The following is a 17,767-nucleotide window of genomic DNA, read 5'->3' as shown; positions in this document are numbered from 1 at the left end:
GAGTCAGTAGAAAGACCTCTTTAGTGTCCTAAGTTTTCATAACTGTGACCTTAATTGCCTACCGTCTGTAAGCTGTTCCACAGGTGCATGTTCATTGATTGTTTATGGTTCATTGAACAAGCATGGGAAACCGAGTTTAAACCCTTTACAATGAAGAACTGTGAAGTTATTTGGATTTTTACAAATTATCTTTCAAAGACAGGGTCCTGAAAAAGGGACATTTCTTTTTTTGCTGAGTTTATATACAGTGCCAGTCAAAAGTTTGGACACACCTACTCATTCAAGGGTTTTTCTTTATTTTTTGTATTTTCTACATTGTTAAATAATAGTGAAGACATCGACACTATGAAATATCACATATGGAATCATGTAGTAACCACAAAAGTGTCAAACAAATGATTCCTCAAAGTAGCCACCCTTTGCAGCATTGATGACAGCTTTGCACACTCTTGGCATTCTCTCAACCATCTTCACCTGGAATGCCTATCCAACAGTCTTGAAGGAGTTCCCACATATGCTGAGCAATTTTTGGCTGCTTTTTCTTCACTCTGCGGTCCAACTCATCCCAAACCATCTCAATTGGGTTGAGTTCGGGTGATTGTGGAGGCCAGGTAATCTGATGTAGCATTCCATCACTCTCCTTCTTTGTCAAATAGCCCTTACACAGCCTGTAGGTGTGTTGGTTCATTGTCCTGTTGAAAAACCAATGGTAGTCACACTAAGAGCAAACCAGATGGGATGGCATATCGCTGCAGAATGCTGTGGTAGCCATGCTGGTTAAGTGTGCCTTGAATTCCAAATAAATCCCTGACAGTGTCACCAAGAAAGCACCCCCAAACATCACACCTCCTCCTACATGAGTATTCAGACCCTTTGCTATGAGACTCAAAATTGAGCTCAGGTGCATTCTGTTTCCATTGAACATCCTTGAGATCTTTCCACAACTTGGAGTCCATCTGTGGTAAATTCAATTGGTTGGTCATATTCCTTCAGACCACTCCAATTTAGCAGGTATTGTTGAAATTTTTACTGAAATATAAACTTCCAATTACTACCAGAAAGATATCTGCTGGTCCACCCACCATCAAATGTCAAGATGAAAGGAAATGTAAATTATATTATTATCTATATTTCTATTATGTCAACAGGTCTCCTAAGGAAGATTGAGTTTAATTTAAACAACTGATATTCTCACTCGAGTCAACATTATCTGATGTGTGGACCTCCAACCAGCTTTGTGATATCATTCGAAAGGTGACATTTTATTTGTGTTCACATTTTAGTATTCATCAGCCAAAGCATGACACCCACCCTGTATTCAAGAGTATGCTGTGTCTAAACCGATGGTGGGGACAAAACAAACACCTCTGATGATGTAAAATAGGGTCTAAGCCATGACATAGACTGACGAGGTGAAAGCTATGATCCCTTATTGATTTAACTTTTTAAATCCACTCAGTGTAGATGGAGACGAGATGGGTAAAATAAAAAATAATCTTAGAAACAATTGAGACGTGGATTTTGTATGTGTTCCATTCTAAGGGTGAATGGGCAAGACAAAATATTTATGTGCCTTTGAACGGGATATGGTTGTAGGTGTTGTAGGTGTAACACTGCTGGGTTTTTCCACACACAACAGTTTAGAAAGGACATCCAGTCAACCTGACAACTGTGGGAAGCATTGGAGTCAACATGGGCCAGCATCCCTGCCTGTGGAACTCATTTGAAATGTTGTAGAGTTCATGCCCTGACGAATTGAGGGTGTTCTATGTATGGAGGGTTTCGTTCAAATCAAAAGGGGTGCAGTGAAAAAGTGATTCAATTCATATGGAACGACCCATACACTAGTTCAATAAAAAAAAAAACACAGTTTATCAACAAAGTATTTATTACAAAAAAATACACTGGCTGAGTCATGACATAATATTGTCTATGATGCACAAAATAAATAGATAGCAAGCATCGCTCTGTGGCCTAACGGAGCGAATCCACACTGAACTTAAGCACTGAACAGCGTAAGTGAGATATCACCTTCTCTCCTTTGGCATGAAATGCATGCAGCTCAGTGTAAAACACAAACACTCCCCTCAAATACATTACAGTCAATTAAAAAGCACAGCCATTTTCCAAATTGTTAGCAAATTTGTTTATTATTATTAAAAAAGAAAGAAAAGACTTAGTGTTTTTTCTTTACAATATATTTAAAAATAGATTATAAAAACAATGTCAGTTTGCAATATTACAGTATTTCAACTAATTATGTACAGACCCATCCCACTGGGCACAGACGTCAATTCAACGTCTATTCCAAGTTGCTTCAACGTGGAAACAACATTGATCCAACCAGCGTGCGCCCAGTGGGATATTACAGTACCAAGTGATTGGATACATCACAGAGAAAGGGGTGGTGTTACGGAGGCTATTCAGCTCTGACTGAATAACACACCCACGACCTCCTTGGAACATCATTCTGAACAGATGGGCGCACAACAGCACTCCCGGGGCAGACATAGCCTCTAACAAATAGCTAGCGAAGGACTACAAGAGACTCTCAGAGACTCAAATCAAAAAAAGGCACAAACGTTGACAGGATGATCAATAATATCACAGTAAAACGTCTTTGAAAATGCACAATCTACTGACGGTTACCCATCACATGGCACCCTGTAGTCGAATGAGCAGGGACCTGGGGATAAGATTTGGTTAGTCAAACAAAGACCATGTCCAAATCATGCACATCAGATGTCACATACCCTACAAAAGAACTTTCCCCTCCCATCCAGGTTCTCATGTCAGTTCCTAGCCTAATTTCTGAAACGAAAGCCTGGGGGGAGACAGAGTGGTAGACTCACACGGATGCGTCTCCATCTGAAATCTAACATTTCCAAATCAAATAGACAAATAACAAGGAGTAAAGGAGATTTCCAAGCATGGTAGTATCCCTAATTGAGTATACAATCTTGCCAGCAGACTGGACATAAGCTACTGAACAAATGTATTAGAACAATTCAGTCATGGATTGTATGTGTGCCATTCAGAGGGTGAAGGGGCAAGACAAAATATTTAAGTGCCTTTGAACGGGGTCTGGTAGTAGGTGCCAGGCTCTCTGGTTTGGTTTTTCACACTCGACACATAAAACGAAGAGATTTAGTCCTGGATCTAAGGTTTCAGCTTCCTACACGTGACAATGTAAATACTGAACCAACAAACAAAAGATAAGCCCTCCAGAAATAACAAATTGGCTTCACAAACGACACATTTAGCCAACTCCGCATGGGCAAAATGAACATTAAAATAACCAGAGGTTTTCCCACAAGAAATATGTCAGATCTATCCAAAACTATTTGCACATCTGACTCAAATCCACCAATCAATTCACTTAGGCCCATAGTCACTTCCCTTTCCCCACTGTATCCCCTCGGTCTCATGGTCTGCATAGGTAAGGAGATCCTTAGGTGCTCAGAACGATGCAGTAAGAAGCTGCACTACAGCACGTCCACGAATAGAATCATACAAAGCGGCGGCCATAAACCCTGATAGATTATACGTAGCAGAAAGTGGCCTATGATCAGCATGAGGTTCTGCCTGGTTGTCTCTTGCTTTAATTTACCCAACGACTCATTAAAATGCAAACTATGTAAATGGGGGGGTTAAGTGCGGTTTAAATGCAGACTGTCACGGTCTTCCTGACATTAGTACTTTGAATTGTAAATGAACGTGAGACAATAATAATCTGCCATTATAATGAGAATTTCAGCGTGCAGAAGATAACGATTTCATTTATTTGATACACTGAGCTACACAAACGCAATCCAGAAATCCCATGAATTATGGATATTTAATTTGATCATCATTTCCTACACCCATCTGTCTACATAAAAACAGTAAGGGCATGCAAATCATTGCCAAGTCACCACTCTGCATACCAAGCATGTTTAGTGTGAAACTAAACGGAAAGGTGAGTGAAGTTCGGAAATACTTTAGCAGAGGTAGTCGAGCGGAAACACCATATTCAACGTCAGTCTACAGTAGTCTATAGGCCTATCACTTGAAAGGCTGGTCATATATCAACCTCTGCTATTGGTCAATATAGCACAGGTCAATATAGCACAGATTAGAGACAGGCTACTAATGAACCTGCGAAGGTTTAGTATACTAGCACATCGCTCTGTGCTAGTATGGCAATCACTCCAGCCATCCATTATCTACAAGTGCTAGGCCTATATGGAGAAACTTTGGAAATTGCTTAACATATTCAAACTTGGCAATTATTTAGCTAAAACATGAATCTAGAAATGATTATCGTAATCAGAACAGTAATACTTTCACTAAAGTAACTACAAGTAGCCCAAGGTAAACACAGCTGGGTGTTGGCTGCAATCAAAGTTCAATGGTTGTCCATTTACCATCTCTCCACCATAACACCTGGGTCTAGCACGACCACTAATATGCACCGTAATTGACTGACCATAGCTTAAAAATTCCTCCCAAACCTATTTCTGCCTCAAGAGCCCTTGATGCTGTGGTGAATATTGGTAAAACAACAACTTGTTGCCAGCCTATCTATCCTACAGCTTTAGGACACCACCCTCAAGTGACCCATCATTACCATAACATACCAGAGGTCCAATAGTTCAAAATAGCATCAAACAGTGAATTGAACAAAACAAGGCATCTCCTTCGCTTCGACATAACGGAAACCAACACCATAGGCCTACATTGATACATTATAAACCAGCCTGGTCTCATAGACTAGACGTAACATAGTAAACGTAAATCCAGGACACTCAAATTAGTATGATAGGTTACGTTTCGTATGGTATGTATTAATTTGCGGAAGTCCACCATCCATTTCGTATGATATGTTACGATTTACAATTCATTTTATATGTTACGAATTTGCAAAACATATGTTATGAAATTTGATAAACATATGCTATGTTACGAATTCTAGCTAGGTGGCTAACAGCTGTTAAGAATTTGCAAAATGTACAATATTGATTGTCTCAGATTTACGTACAGAATAATACGAAATGCTTTGAGACCAGGTTGTATTAACCCATATTAAAATATAAATATAGCTATGATGAACACAACATGCAAGTAGATGGCATCTCTGTACAGCCTAGTGCAGGCGCCACAGATAAACTATAAATGTGAATGATTAAATATATTAAATTATATTAAAGTATTTGAATAGAAAAGCTGCCGTGTGGTCAATATATGTTTGCTGAGTAAAATGGACTGAGCTCCATTTGTAAATACGGAAATGTCTGTTTGCTGAGGTATTAAACGTGTCTGAACTTGTTCAGGTATAACATTTTACTGCAATGCCTTGAAATTGGAATTTTCCAATTTTCTGTATGTCTGAGCTCCAACAGAGACACTTTTTGTAACCTTCTGTTAAGTACATAAAATTAAGAACCAGAAAACAAGATGCAAGGTACAGTACTTCCCTGTTAAGTTAGACTTAAGTCAGTCTGAGGGAGGTGGTAGGTTCCTGGCTCTCTGTTGGGGTAAGGGGAGGGGTACGGGGTTAAATGCTGTCTCACTGTGCTGTGCTGCCCTCTGCTGGTTGGGCTGCTCCCTGCTGCTGCTCCTTGTTCAGGATGATGCTGATGATGTCTCCCTCATGTTCCTTCATGTGCTCCATCAGTCTCTCCTTGCTGGTAGACTCAAAGCCACAGATACAGCAGCAGAACAGCAGCACACAATACTCCATGCCGGCCCGGGACTGGACCCCCTCCTTCCCGGGGGGGCTGTGCTGGGGGGTTTCACTCTGGGGGGCCTGCTCTCTGGAGGACCACTGGATGAGCTCTGTTGATGCCCCTGAGCCACCTCCCACACTGTCCACAGGGATTCCTGCTAGAGGTGCTGGGTCCTCCTTCCCACCCTGCACCACACCAGACTGCTCTGCCTCCCCCACTGCTGAAACCCTTTGCGGGGCACTGGGGGAACTACAGCCAGGGAGAGAGAGCAGGTTCACCATCAAGACAAAGACATTACCCTACACATCCCTGTTCGCTGGGACTCAAACACAGGCTTCAGTCTGACAGGAAGCTTTTCAGATGGTAAAGGCAGACCGTTAAAACTCCAACCCCCATCAACCCCTACTCACCGGCCGCTCTGGGAGATGGCCTCGTTGATGGCTTTGTTCACCTGCTCGTAGTTGTAGTTCTGATCGCCAGCGTGCTTCCACATGTGAGACTTGAGGGACGGAGGGTGACTGCACACATAGCCACAGAGTGAACACCTGAAAAACAAAAGGAGTAAGTGAGAGGGGGAAAGAGGGAGAGAGAAAAGAAAGGGCTCAAGTCTGTAGCAGAAGCAGCTGATTTAATATGCTGCTTGGGGTTCACTTTAATCCTCTCAACTCCATTATATCAAAAGGGATCAGCAGCACTAAAGACTCCTCAGGGAAAGACCTAGTGGCACACATGCTCTGATACTGCTTATCTGTACTGCTCTACATTATGCTCCAGCCAACTCTACACACCCAGACATCCTCCATATCGACACTAAAAGGAGAGTTCATTAGGAGTTCTTTCTGATGGTCGATGAGATGGGTTCTTCGTACACTTCAGCTTTTTCCTCCATCCCCACACTCTTTCGAAGCACATTGGCCTGATTTCTCTACCTCTACCACTCCCCTGCCCAGGTCTCCCCTCTCTGACCCTGAGCCGGTCCTCACCTGTACCTCTCCAGAAGCTGAACCCTGACCTGGTCCTCACCTGTACTGCTCCAGTAGCTGGACAGCCTGGTGCTCCTGGGGATGTCTCCTCATGTGGCTCTTCAGGCTGTTCATGTTGGTCGTGGCAAAGTCACAGCTGCAGCACCTACAGTACCAGAGAGTGGGCCAGAGTTCGAGGGAATATCTCTGTACAGGCCTAGTTGTTTGACAGTTTGTGTCGTGCTTGGCTGTTTATGCTCGGCTTACTATTCTGTTTCGGTTGGTACAGCAGCAAAAGCCTGGAGGGCCACATTGTTGCCTTGGCGGCTATTTTGTTGCGAAGCTCAAAGTGTAACTGGCAGCACAACGTTCAGGGACGCGATACACTGTGTGGCTCAAATGGATAAGATGGCCTTAGTTAAAAGGCGTGCGCTTCTCTGTGGAACGGTTTGAAGTGTGTCAAGGATACCAAAGCATAAGCGTAGAAAGACTGCACTCCCTTGCATGAAAGGGCTCTATTGAGGGTCTATAGTGGGAAAACATCAAAACAAACTAGATGTGTGTCTGTGTGTGGCGTTAGAGAATAAGATCCCCCCCCTCAGACATCTCGAGAACAGGGCCGATCCGCTTACACGAGGGCTGCGGTGTGAGAAATACTCCAGCTGTAGACCGCAGCCAAGGTTAATCTTTATCTAACACTCACTGCCCCCTGCTGGAGATCTGCATCATAACATCGAATTTCTATTTTATTAATGGGTTTGAGTGAGCAATAGGATTATGTCATCGGAAACATGGAAAGCGGTGAATGTCTGGATGACTAAAGTTAACCTAGCCTAGTTTGAGCGGCATCATCTGTCGGGCAGCAAGAGCACGCAGCTCTCAACTGGTTGTCGCGTGAAGCACCTCACAGAAGAACGACGCTGGTAGGGTAGGTAGGTAAGATGTTTCAACTTAATCTACCTGTGAATGCTAACTAAAGCAACAATGGGTATGCAAACAAGGTCCCAAGTCTCAGTTGAATCTTTGCGATGCGCAATTCAGTCATCATGGGCTATTTGAATGACGAAAAAAATAACTTCCCAATGAAATGGTGACTGCAAAGTAGGCCTACCTGGCAGAATGATATCATGATGATTAGTATCAATCGGGAGGGCATTGGTTTTGCAAACCCTATATTGTACAGTACAGAAATACCACTAAGCAAACAATGAATAAAAGGGCAACTACACCCTCCCCAAAATATTTACCAGACCTAAAAAATTGTCTACTGATGTGGTTTAAATCATTGTTGTGGAATTAAAACATTTAATTGTTTGTTTTTTTCTATTAAAAAAAAAAAGGTGTGATTTTGAGAGTGAAAACCTGAACAAATTCAGAAACCTGGAAAAACAAAAACGGAATTAAGCAAAATATTAAACAGATGTTATATGGACCTACAACTGTAGCCTTCTGACTTTAAAAAATCGCTAACAATAACATGTTTTTTGAGATTGCGCAAAGGTCTTATATTTTCCCTCAAAACAATCAATGTGAATATGATATTGTCAAGTTCAAATTGTATTATGTGTGTACGGAGGGTGGGTTACTTTAGGCTAGCTTGCTCATCCCACAAATTAAAGATAAAAAAAAATCACCTGATATTGTAATTATGCACGCATCATCAACTATCCTGTGAGATATTGGCCCGGGCCAGTATTTTTCCCCCCCAATTCGGGCCAGTAGCTTTTAGTTGGCACTGGCCTAGTGTGCCACTGGCAAATTTACTTGAATGTCAAGTCCTAAGGAATCCAGAATGCAATCATGACGAATCCTATTGACCTTATTACAAACACACAGACAGTAGACACCCAGCACCAACCTGTAAGGCTTGTCAGAGTTATGGATCCTCCGGTGGTTCCGAACTCCAACGTACGTGGAGCTGGTGTAATCACACACGTCACATTTGTACACCTTCTGCGAACTGATGGAGTCTGGAGAGTGGAACAAAAGCACACATTAAATACTGTGGACAAAGGATGCGGTGCCAATAAAATGAAAAACCCAAAACGGGTAGTGGAGAGGATAGTTGGTGAGAAATCTTTGATTAAGAGTAAAAAGACTGATCGTGTTTGGTCAAGTTGGAAAATACACTTGGTGCAACGCTCACCATAAAAAACATTTTATTCAAGCTTTAAAAAAAGGTTTTATTAAAGGCTTGACGGTTCAGATAAAGGCCATTGATGAAGGCCAAAATATCAAGCTTTTAATAGTTGCCGAAATAAAACGCATTTTTAACGGTGAGCGAGCATTGCCCTTTTCACTTTGCAATTAATAAAACATTTTTTTTCGGGGGGGGGGGGGGGTTGCATCTCGGCTCGCGTTGGTCGAGCGCCCTCCACTTCGTTCCATTGAAAAACACATTTGACACATTTCCTCACCATCGTCTGTCATCTTTACAGATTCCTCCATGGTTGCCGTGGTTTCAGTGACAGGGGTTAGTGTTGCGCCGGTGTCGCCCAAACCGTGCTGGTCTGTCTCGTGGTTCCTCAGCTGACTCTGTGGAAAGGGTCAGTAATAAAAGAACAAGTCAAAACTTAAAATTACATCTTCTAGGGCTGTGGGAGAAAAAAAAGCACACAGGCTACCCTCACCTCTCCTAAAAAAAGGATCTCTGATATCTATGGAGTTCAAAACCCCACAGAATTCTATGATGTCTGCAGAAACGGGCGAGGCGTGAAAGTAATGAAATCAATAGGCTAGTTCTCTACTCCCTGAATCAAACTAAACTTCCCCTGCTGCACTGCGCCAACCAGCACTATGCTGCAGAAAAAACTTCCATCTCAACATCTCACTTCTACAATCAGTTCATCTCATCTTATCTTTATGACCGTAATTTGGGTCATCGACAAACAAAAACTCAAGAGCAATATTCTCTCCTAGAGGAGGAGCGACTTCAATAATAAATCTCTGCCCAGGGACATTGAGGCACACAGTCTGTCCTAATTTCTCTCTTCAGTCTTTCTACTCACTTTGTAATAGAAGGCCTCAGTACACTGCTTGCAGTGGTACATCCTGGTCTTGCAGTGGTTAATCATGTGGCTCTCTAGATCTTTGCTGTCCAGGGCAATGTGTTCACAGATGGGACACTGGTACGGCTGTCTCTGGCGGTGTACTCGCAGGTGCTGCTTGATGTAGCCCTTGTTCCCACTACTGTAGCGACACAGGCGACAGCGGTAGGGCCTCTCGCTGCCAGGGATGTAGTCCACCAGACCCCCACCAGGGTTACCCGGGTCCCCCCCCCCACAGGCGCTGACCTCCCCAGCGTATTGGCTCTGGGCGTTGTCCTGGAGCTCCTTCAGGATGTCCTCGTCCGAGGCATTCTGGTCCGAGCGCTCCTTTAGCCTCTCTATGACCGTCAGCAGGGACAGGCTGATGCCAGCCTTGGCGGGGCCCTCAGCCAGCCAGTCCTCTCTGGACCCCTGCAGCTCTAAGTCTACCAGCGCTGCCCCCACGCTGCCCATGCTGGTCAGCTCCTCTACTGCTGCAGGGGCTCTGTCGGCTGCTACTGCTGCAGCCGTGGCCATCTCCAGGAGCCTCTGGCCCGTGTCAGGGCTCTGGGAGCCCTGGCCCACGATGCTCCTGATGTGCTGCGCGGTCCTCATGGGCATGGTCACCAGGGTTTCAGCGGCCAGGGAGTGCAGCCTCAGAGACTCAGAGTGGGTCCTCCTGCGGGCTGGGGGAGCATTCTCGTCACGTGGATGGTCCGTGGTGGTCTGCTGACTCTCACTGTTGCTCCAGCCAATCACCACCTCCTGCTGCCCATCCTTGTCAACAAACAGTGGCTGGTTCTCCACATGGCCCGCCTCCTTTGCAGCCAGCAGGCTCTTGTCTCTGCCCACCTCTGGGCTGGGGAGGGGCTGGGTGGCCAAAGGTTCCTCTGCGCAGGGCAGTCGTTCCACTATGACGTTGACATGGTCTGCACTATTGGGGCTGCAGCTGATGATCTTCTGGGCTGACGACAGGAGGCTGTCTTTTGTACTGGTAATATGACAACAGTCCTGCATAGGTTCCACCTCAGTCTCTGTGGTCACCTGTACCTCCAACATTGGTTCCTCAGTGACAGGGTCTTTAGAGGGTTTGGTGATTGGTTCTGTCATGGCCTCATTCCCACATTCCGCCACAGGGGCACAGAGGTCGATCTGGAAAGTGGACATTTTGTTGAGGTTCTGAGATTTCTCTGGGACCGGGGTGAGGATTACTATGGCTTCCTCTGCAGGAGGAACTACAGGAGGTGCTGGTGCCACTGCCTCGTCCTCAAAGATAGGGTAAGAGCAGTCCACCAGACCTGCGTGCTTCCATGCATGGGTCTTTAACATTCGCTGCTGTCCACACACATAGCTGCAGATCAGGCAGCGGTACATCCCATACTCCTCATAGCTGTACCACTTCTTCTTAGCAGGGATCTCCTCAGCACAGTCCATGGCGGTTTTGAACACAGCCTCCTCCACACTACCCCCCATCCCTAACCCCTCATTACCCTCGCTGGCCTGCTGGCTGGATACAGGGTTCTTGTTAGAGTTGCTGCAGTCAAAGTGGAGCCTGACGTGGGCCTCTAGCTCCTCTTGGTGGCTGGAGGTGAAGCGACACTCAGAACACATGAGGATGAGGTCACTGTGCTGCTCATCATGCTGCCGCAGGTGCTCCTTCAGCAGGCTCAAGGTCGGGGACAGGAACCGACACAGGCTGCACTGGTAACAGGTGATGGTCCTACTGCTGCCAGCGGGGGCACTGTTGTCTGGCTGGATCTCCTGCTCTTTCACCTCTTCCTCCAATTCCCGGGCTTTCTTGCAGGGGGAGGACCCACCACTGCCCTCCCTGATCTCTGGGACTCTGACGGAGGCACAGGACATGAGGGCTCTCTTCTTCCCAGCCAGGGTGAATCGACGCGGGCGCTTCTCCACGATCTTGCTGAGCTTCTCTATCACCTCGATGAGGGAGTCTGCAGCCTGTTTCTGCTGCTGCCTCTGGTCATCATCCCTAGGCTCCATCAGGGTACCTGGGGGCGTTTCCACCCTTTCAGGGATGAAGACAGTCTCCTTTTGGCCTCTAGAGTGGGGGACCAAGATGGCAACTCCACTGCTGTCCTCCATGCCTGTAGAAAGCAAAACAAGCCTGTTAAAATTACCACAATCAGCTTGGCATGCAGAGCTCAGAAATATGATCATGGCTTGTAAACTCTGTTAATGTGTCTCTTGCAAATATCATTTTGCTATCTTCTTTCCATCTTAGTCACACACAAACAAATGTGTTTAGGCTTACACTGAAAAAGAAACCTGTTGTGTTACTGTCTGGGGCAGTGTGCAAAACACAGCAGCGGTCATAGAGTACAGTACTTAACTTGGAAAGTCCCAATCAGAGTTATTTAGTTTTACCATTCCTACTTCCAAGTATTCTAGTTGATAGAAAACACTGTGGTAATTCAGTCAAGCGGATCACAGATAATTGAATAAGGATGCAATGTTATTTTCCAGTGTCACAGAGGAAGACATTCCTGTGGTTAAGCACATCATGTCTGCAATTGGTACCACACTTTCCCCTTTGACCGCAATCCAGGTTCTCTTTTCTTTGGGTTCTGCTTTTAAGGAATAGCCTAGTCCTAAATATCACTGAACTACCTAGTGCTCCTTCTGCAAAAGTGACAAAGACCTTGGGTAGGCAAATAGTTGCTCGCACAATCCACAAACTGCAGTATATTAAGGGAATGTTCAAATCAAAGACATTCAATTAAGATTTTTGCTAGGGTTTGGTAGCAGACCACTTTGGCTTAGTAACTAGCTAAATAGCTGAACAGGGACATCGATATGTGTGCATGACTAGGAGGACTGCCCTCTGACAGAACGAACTAAAAATAACATTTAATTCACGGAGGCGTGGTGGGTTGACTCTGCCTTTGGCTAGCTCACGAAAGCAAAATAATGATCTGTAAAAGCTTATAGCTAGCTAACTTAGCTAGCAAAATGGCAGGTTACATAGCCACAATAATCGCGCAGCTGTGTCGAGAACATGGAGTCCAACGCTACAGACATGCATTATTTATCTGGAAGGAGGGGCAGGACATGCACTGTACATGACAACAAGCCAACCGCTTGAAGATAAGCTAAGCTAGCAGTAGCACACGAGTCTCTCACCCAACGCACTGTAAAATATATCTAGCTATTTGATTTGCTTCTTGTTTAATAAATATCAAAGTAAAGGGTCATGCGACTTTTATGTGTCAGTTAGCTAAGTACTTACTGAACCGGCAAATATGAATGATCTTTGGCCTCAAAACAAAATACAAAAAATGTGCTTTATCCTTTAGCAATAAAGGTGGCCTCTGTCTCTCACACTAAAATGGCGAGGATGGAGCACTGATCACGTGACTCCAACCTAAATGGTCAGGTGACCAAGATGGAATCCGTCGTAATTTGAGACAGAATCAGAGACCCACAAAAAATCCACTGAACAGTTACTGACAGCATTTGTTTATGAGTATGTAATATGGGTGAATTCACAAGTAATATGCCTTAGGATAATGCAATCAAGCCCAAATTGTTACGCATATCAAACGGAGGTAAAGTGCAGGTGCAGCTCTGTCACTGAGAAGCTAATATTCAATGTGCTTTGTAGTGCATAATAACCTTAATTTATCTCCCAAATATATTTTAAATCTAAAACTTGTTCTTCTTCAATTTATATTCACCGCTCATCCCACCAGTTTGTGGAAATCAAATACTGCCATCTAGTGCTTGTTAAATGACATTGAAAGGCTTGTTCAATTGCGTGCACCAGGACCGACTTTAGGAAACCCTCCCTCAACCAATAGTAGGCCATTAAAATATATAAAATATCCTTCATTCATCTCTCTGTATAACTTGACCACCATGACATTGTTTGCACACCACCACGAAACACCAAACAGGAGGAAAGCGACTTTAAAATCCTAGGGACGAAATGCAAACAGTTTATGGAAAGCTGTTTTAACATAAATTAATATTTTTTTTATATCAAATTCAATTATCGGTATCAATAACTCAAATTTTGTTTCATAAATGTTTTTATATAAACAAATATACAATAATGACGTTCATGGGGGCATTTGCATGCTCCTGATAGGTTCTCTGCTCCCACTGACAGATAGACAGGAAGACACAGGTGAGCAACATGGCTGGCCCGCACTTCCTTATAAATCATGCATTACTTCATTGAGATTGAAGGCTCTTGAAGCTGATTGGTTTTCAGTCTTAATAATGCCAAATATGCTAATATATACGGCATTCAACAATTATTAACATAAAAAAGTGTAATTATCATATATCAGTAATAGTTTTTTTAATATAAAAAAAAAATGGAATTATCGATATCAATAACTTGAAATATTTGATACCAAACTATTTTTGATACAAAAAGTTAAGTATTGATAAATCTATTATCAATATAAAACATTTGAAATTCAATTATTGAAATAAAAAATACAATTATTAATATAAAAATGATATTAATATAATGTTAAAACAGCTTTCCATACAAAGTTACCCTTACTCATAACTCCAATTCCATTGCATTTCATTGAATCATCATTGGATGTCCCCTTTAGCCGACCCTGCCCAAATGCTGTCTGAACGCAAATAGCTACACCTAGCACGCGATACAGTTTGTTTTTCATACAAAAAAAAATACATTACCCAGTTTAGGAATGTTGCACCCGAATATATTTTGAGAAACACGTGATTCAGCCGGAAATATGGAATGGAATGGTCCAATGGAAATGTGAGGAAAGGGTGAGAGGTAGTCATTAAACGCTGCGATGCCTTCAACTTTGTAGGCAATGCCACGTACATTTACAAAAAAACTAAACTGTCCCTTTTCTGTCACAAATGTTGAATACGATCATATTTGAACTTACTCTGCGATTTGTCGTGGTCCTTCAGCTGGTTGAAATTTTTTGACAAAATATCCACAGGAAAGTATTATTAAAACGACTTCAAAATGCAGGTCTATGTGTGTGGCGATCAAGATGTGTTTGCTCATGACCGAAGGCACATGCCTGCATGCAGGCCTACTAACAGATTTTTACATGGTTTTGTGCATGTGCCATGTGATAGAAATGTCAACTTTGAGCAGCTAAAGAACCAACCGACCGGTAGAGTAAGTTCAAATATAATGTTTCTTAAACATTCTGGCTTGTAAGGAAAATGTCCACGATTTTGCAGTGCTTTGCACCCATCTGGACAAGAGGAATACCCATGTGAGAATGCTGTTCATCGATTACAGCTCAGCATTTAACACCATAGTACCCTCCAAACTCGTCATCAAGCTCGAGACCCTGGGTCTCGACCCCGCCCTGTGCAACTGGGTCCTGGACTTCCTGACGGGCCGCCCCCAGGTGGTGAGGGTAGGTAACAACATCTCCACCCCGCTGATCCTCAACACTGGGGCCCCACAAGGGTGCGTTCTGAGCCCTCTCCTGTACTCCCTGTTCACCCACGACTGCGTGGCCATGCACGCCTCCAACTCAATCATCAAGTTTGCGGATGACACTACAGTGGTAGGCTTGATCACCAACAACGACGAGACGGCCTACAGGGAGGAGGTGAGGGCCCTCGGAGTGTGGTGTCAGGAAAATAACCTCATACTCAACGTCAACAAAACAAAGGAGATGATTGTGGACTTCAGGAAACAGCAGAGGGAGCACCCCCCTATCCACATCGACGGGTCAGTAGTGGAGAAGGTGGAAAGTTTTAAGTTCCTCGGTGTACACATCACGGACAAACTGAACTGGTCCACCCACACAGACAGCGTTGTGAAGAAGGCGCAGCAGCGCCTCTTCAACCTCAGGAGGCTGAAGAAATTCGGCTTGTCACCAAAAGCACTCACAAACTTCTACAGATGCACAATCGAGAGCATCCTGTCGGGCTGTATCACCGCCTGGTACGGCAACTGCTCCGCCCACAACCGTAAGGCTCTCCAGAGGGTAGTGAGGTCTGCAGAACGCATCACCAGGGGCAAACTACCTGCCCTCCAGGACACCTACACCACCCGATGTCACAGGAAGGCCATAAAGATCATCAAGGACAACAACCACCCAAGCCACTGCCTGTTCACCCCGCTATCATCCAGAAGGCGAGGTCAGTACAGGTGCATCAAAGCAGGGACCGAGAGACTGAAAAACAGCTTCTATCTCAAGGCCATCAGACTGTTAAACAGCCACCACTAACATTTAGCGGCCGCTGCCAACATACTGACTCAACTCCAGCCACTTTAAAAATGGGAATTGATGGAAATTATGTAAAAATGTACCACTAGCCACTTTAAGCAATGCCACTTAATACAATGTTTATATACCCTACATTACCCATCTCATATGTATATATACTGTACTCTATATCATCTACTGCATCTTGCCATCTTTATGCAATACATGTACCACTAGCCACTTTAAACTATGCCACTTTATGTTTACATACCCTACAGTACTCATCTCATATGTATATACCGTACTCTATACCATCTACTGCATCTGCCATGCCGTTCTGTACCACCACTCATCCATATATCTTTATGTACATATTCTTTATCCCTTTACACTTGTGTGTGTGTGTAAGGTAGTAGTGTGGAATTGTTAGGTTAGATTACTGTTGGTTATTACTGCATTGTCGGAACTAGAAGCACAAGCATTTCGCTACACTCGCATTAACATCTGCTAACCATGTGTATGTGACTAATAAAATTTGATTTGATTTGATTTGATTTGTTTCAGACTGTATACCAAGAATCGGTATCAAAGTCAGATTTATTAGGCAAGGTGAGAGGGTGTCATAGCCGAGGTGGTGTGTGAAAATAGCCAGGTGCAACTTTGGTAAACTGCGCTCAGTAAGTGTATGTTTTGTATTTGAAAGGTTCTTTCTCGCTTATATGAAAGTTAAGTTCCAAATGTTTCCAAAACTGTACTGCTAGTGAGGCTTAATAAAGTTTCTAAATGTTAAAACAAGGCGTCGGGATTGCAGTTATGTGCAATTGAGAACTCAACGGCTAGGTTTACCCCCTTGGCTTCTTGAGAGCTAGCTACCCATATACACCACTGTCACACATATTTGCACATGAAAAATAGGCCTATCCCATATCAATGTGATACCAGAACATGTTATATGATAAACATTGTTATTCCATTTCAAACCACAGCTGGCCTGTCTCTGACAAACATCATCTTGATTTTCAAATGAGGAAATAAGAGGGACACATTAAATGTATTTGTTATTAACCGCAATACTATCAATAAAGCCGCTGTGGAGAAGGACTGTGGACACCTGAAGTTACTGGTCAAGGGCTGGGTCCCCATGCTGTTGGGTGAGTTTTTGAATAGCACAGTGGAACCACTGCAGCAGCGAGACATCCATAGGGTGGATGAACATAGTCTGTCACATGGGTCTGTGTACCCTGATGTGTAGTCGAGACGTGACCATGCTATCCAATCCCTGGACAGCAGGGCCACGCATTACTACGTAGACAAAAACCTAAACATCCTTTGTCTGTCAGGAATATTGAGTACAATTATATTTGAACTTATTCTACCAATTGTCTGTGGGGTGGTTCTTTTATATAGGGTGTAATTTGAGTCAAAATATCCAAAGGAATGTATTATTAAACAGACTTTTTCCACCCTATATGAGAACCAACCCCATGGACAATTGGTAGTTCAAATAAAATTGTATTCAACATTTGTGACAAACAAGGGACGTTTAGGTTTTCGTCTATGTAATAATCAGAGTTGGGGTCAATTCCATTACATTTCCAGTCAATTCAGAAAGTAAACCAAATTCAATTCCAAATGTTCTTCATTGAAAAAGCATTGAAGAGAATTGGAATTGGAATTTCTGTGTACTTCCTGATTTGACTGGAATTGAAATGGTTTTGACCCCGACCCTGGTAATAATGCGTGGCCCTGCAGCCCAGGGATTGGATAGCATGGTCACGTCGGGACTACCCAATGTGATATTCATTCAGTGTGTATCTATTTCCCTTGAGCTTCAGGTAAAATATGGATGAAATCATCTGAGAGTGTGTGGGGTTTTGCATGCT

The 17,767-nt window shown here is 43.7% G+C and overlaps 1 protein-coding gene across 1 annotated transcript; it reads right to left on the bottom strand.

The window, feature by feature from the left end:
• Positions 1–1,870: 1,870 nt before the first annotated feature.
• Positions 1,871–13,068, bottom strand: LOC139576224 (zinc finger protein 507-like). Its single transcript, XM_071402024.1, has 7 exons — positions 12,944–13,068; positions 9,679–11,801; positions 9,088–9,205; positions 8,529–8,640; positions 6,732–6,836; positions 6,119–6,253; positions 1,871–5,957 (listed from the first exon to the last, which is right to left on the bottom strand). Exons 2-7 carry the CDS (start codon positions 11,797–11,799, stop codon positions 5,549–5,551), a joined length of 3,000 nt encoding a protein of 999 aa, XP_071258125.1. The 5' UTR covers positions 11,800–11,801; positions 12,944–13,068; the 3' UTR covers positions 1,871–5,548.
• Positions 13,069–17,767: the final 4,699 nt, after the last annotated feature.

Source organism: Salvelinus alpinus, chromosome 5, assembly GCF_045679555.1.
Source record: "Salvelinus alpinus chromosome 5, SLU_Salpinus.1, whole genome shotgun sequence".
NCBI lineage: Eukaryota > Metazoa > Chordata > Actinopteri > Salmoniformes > Salmonidae > Salvelinus > Salvelinus alpinus.
This window is presented reverse-complemented; position numbering and strand designations above follow the sequence as displayed.

What these genes read in the sequence shown, in the direction of transcription:
- LOC139576224 (XM_071402024.1), bottom strand. Translation starts at nt 11,799, where the DNA reads ATGGAGGACAGCAGTGGAGTTGCCATCTTGGTCCCCCACTCTAGAGGC. An exon ending in CTGAGGCCTTCTATTACAAA is followed by an intron (nt 9,206 to 9,678) that starts GTGAGTAGAAAG and finishes CCCTTTCCACAG; the next exon opens with AGTCAGCTGAGGAACCACGA. An exon ending in TGTAAAGATGACAGACGATG is followed by an intron (nt 8,641 to 9,087) that starts GTGAGGAAATGT and finishes TCCACTCTCCAG; the next exon opens with ACTCCATCAGTTCGCAGAAG.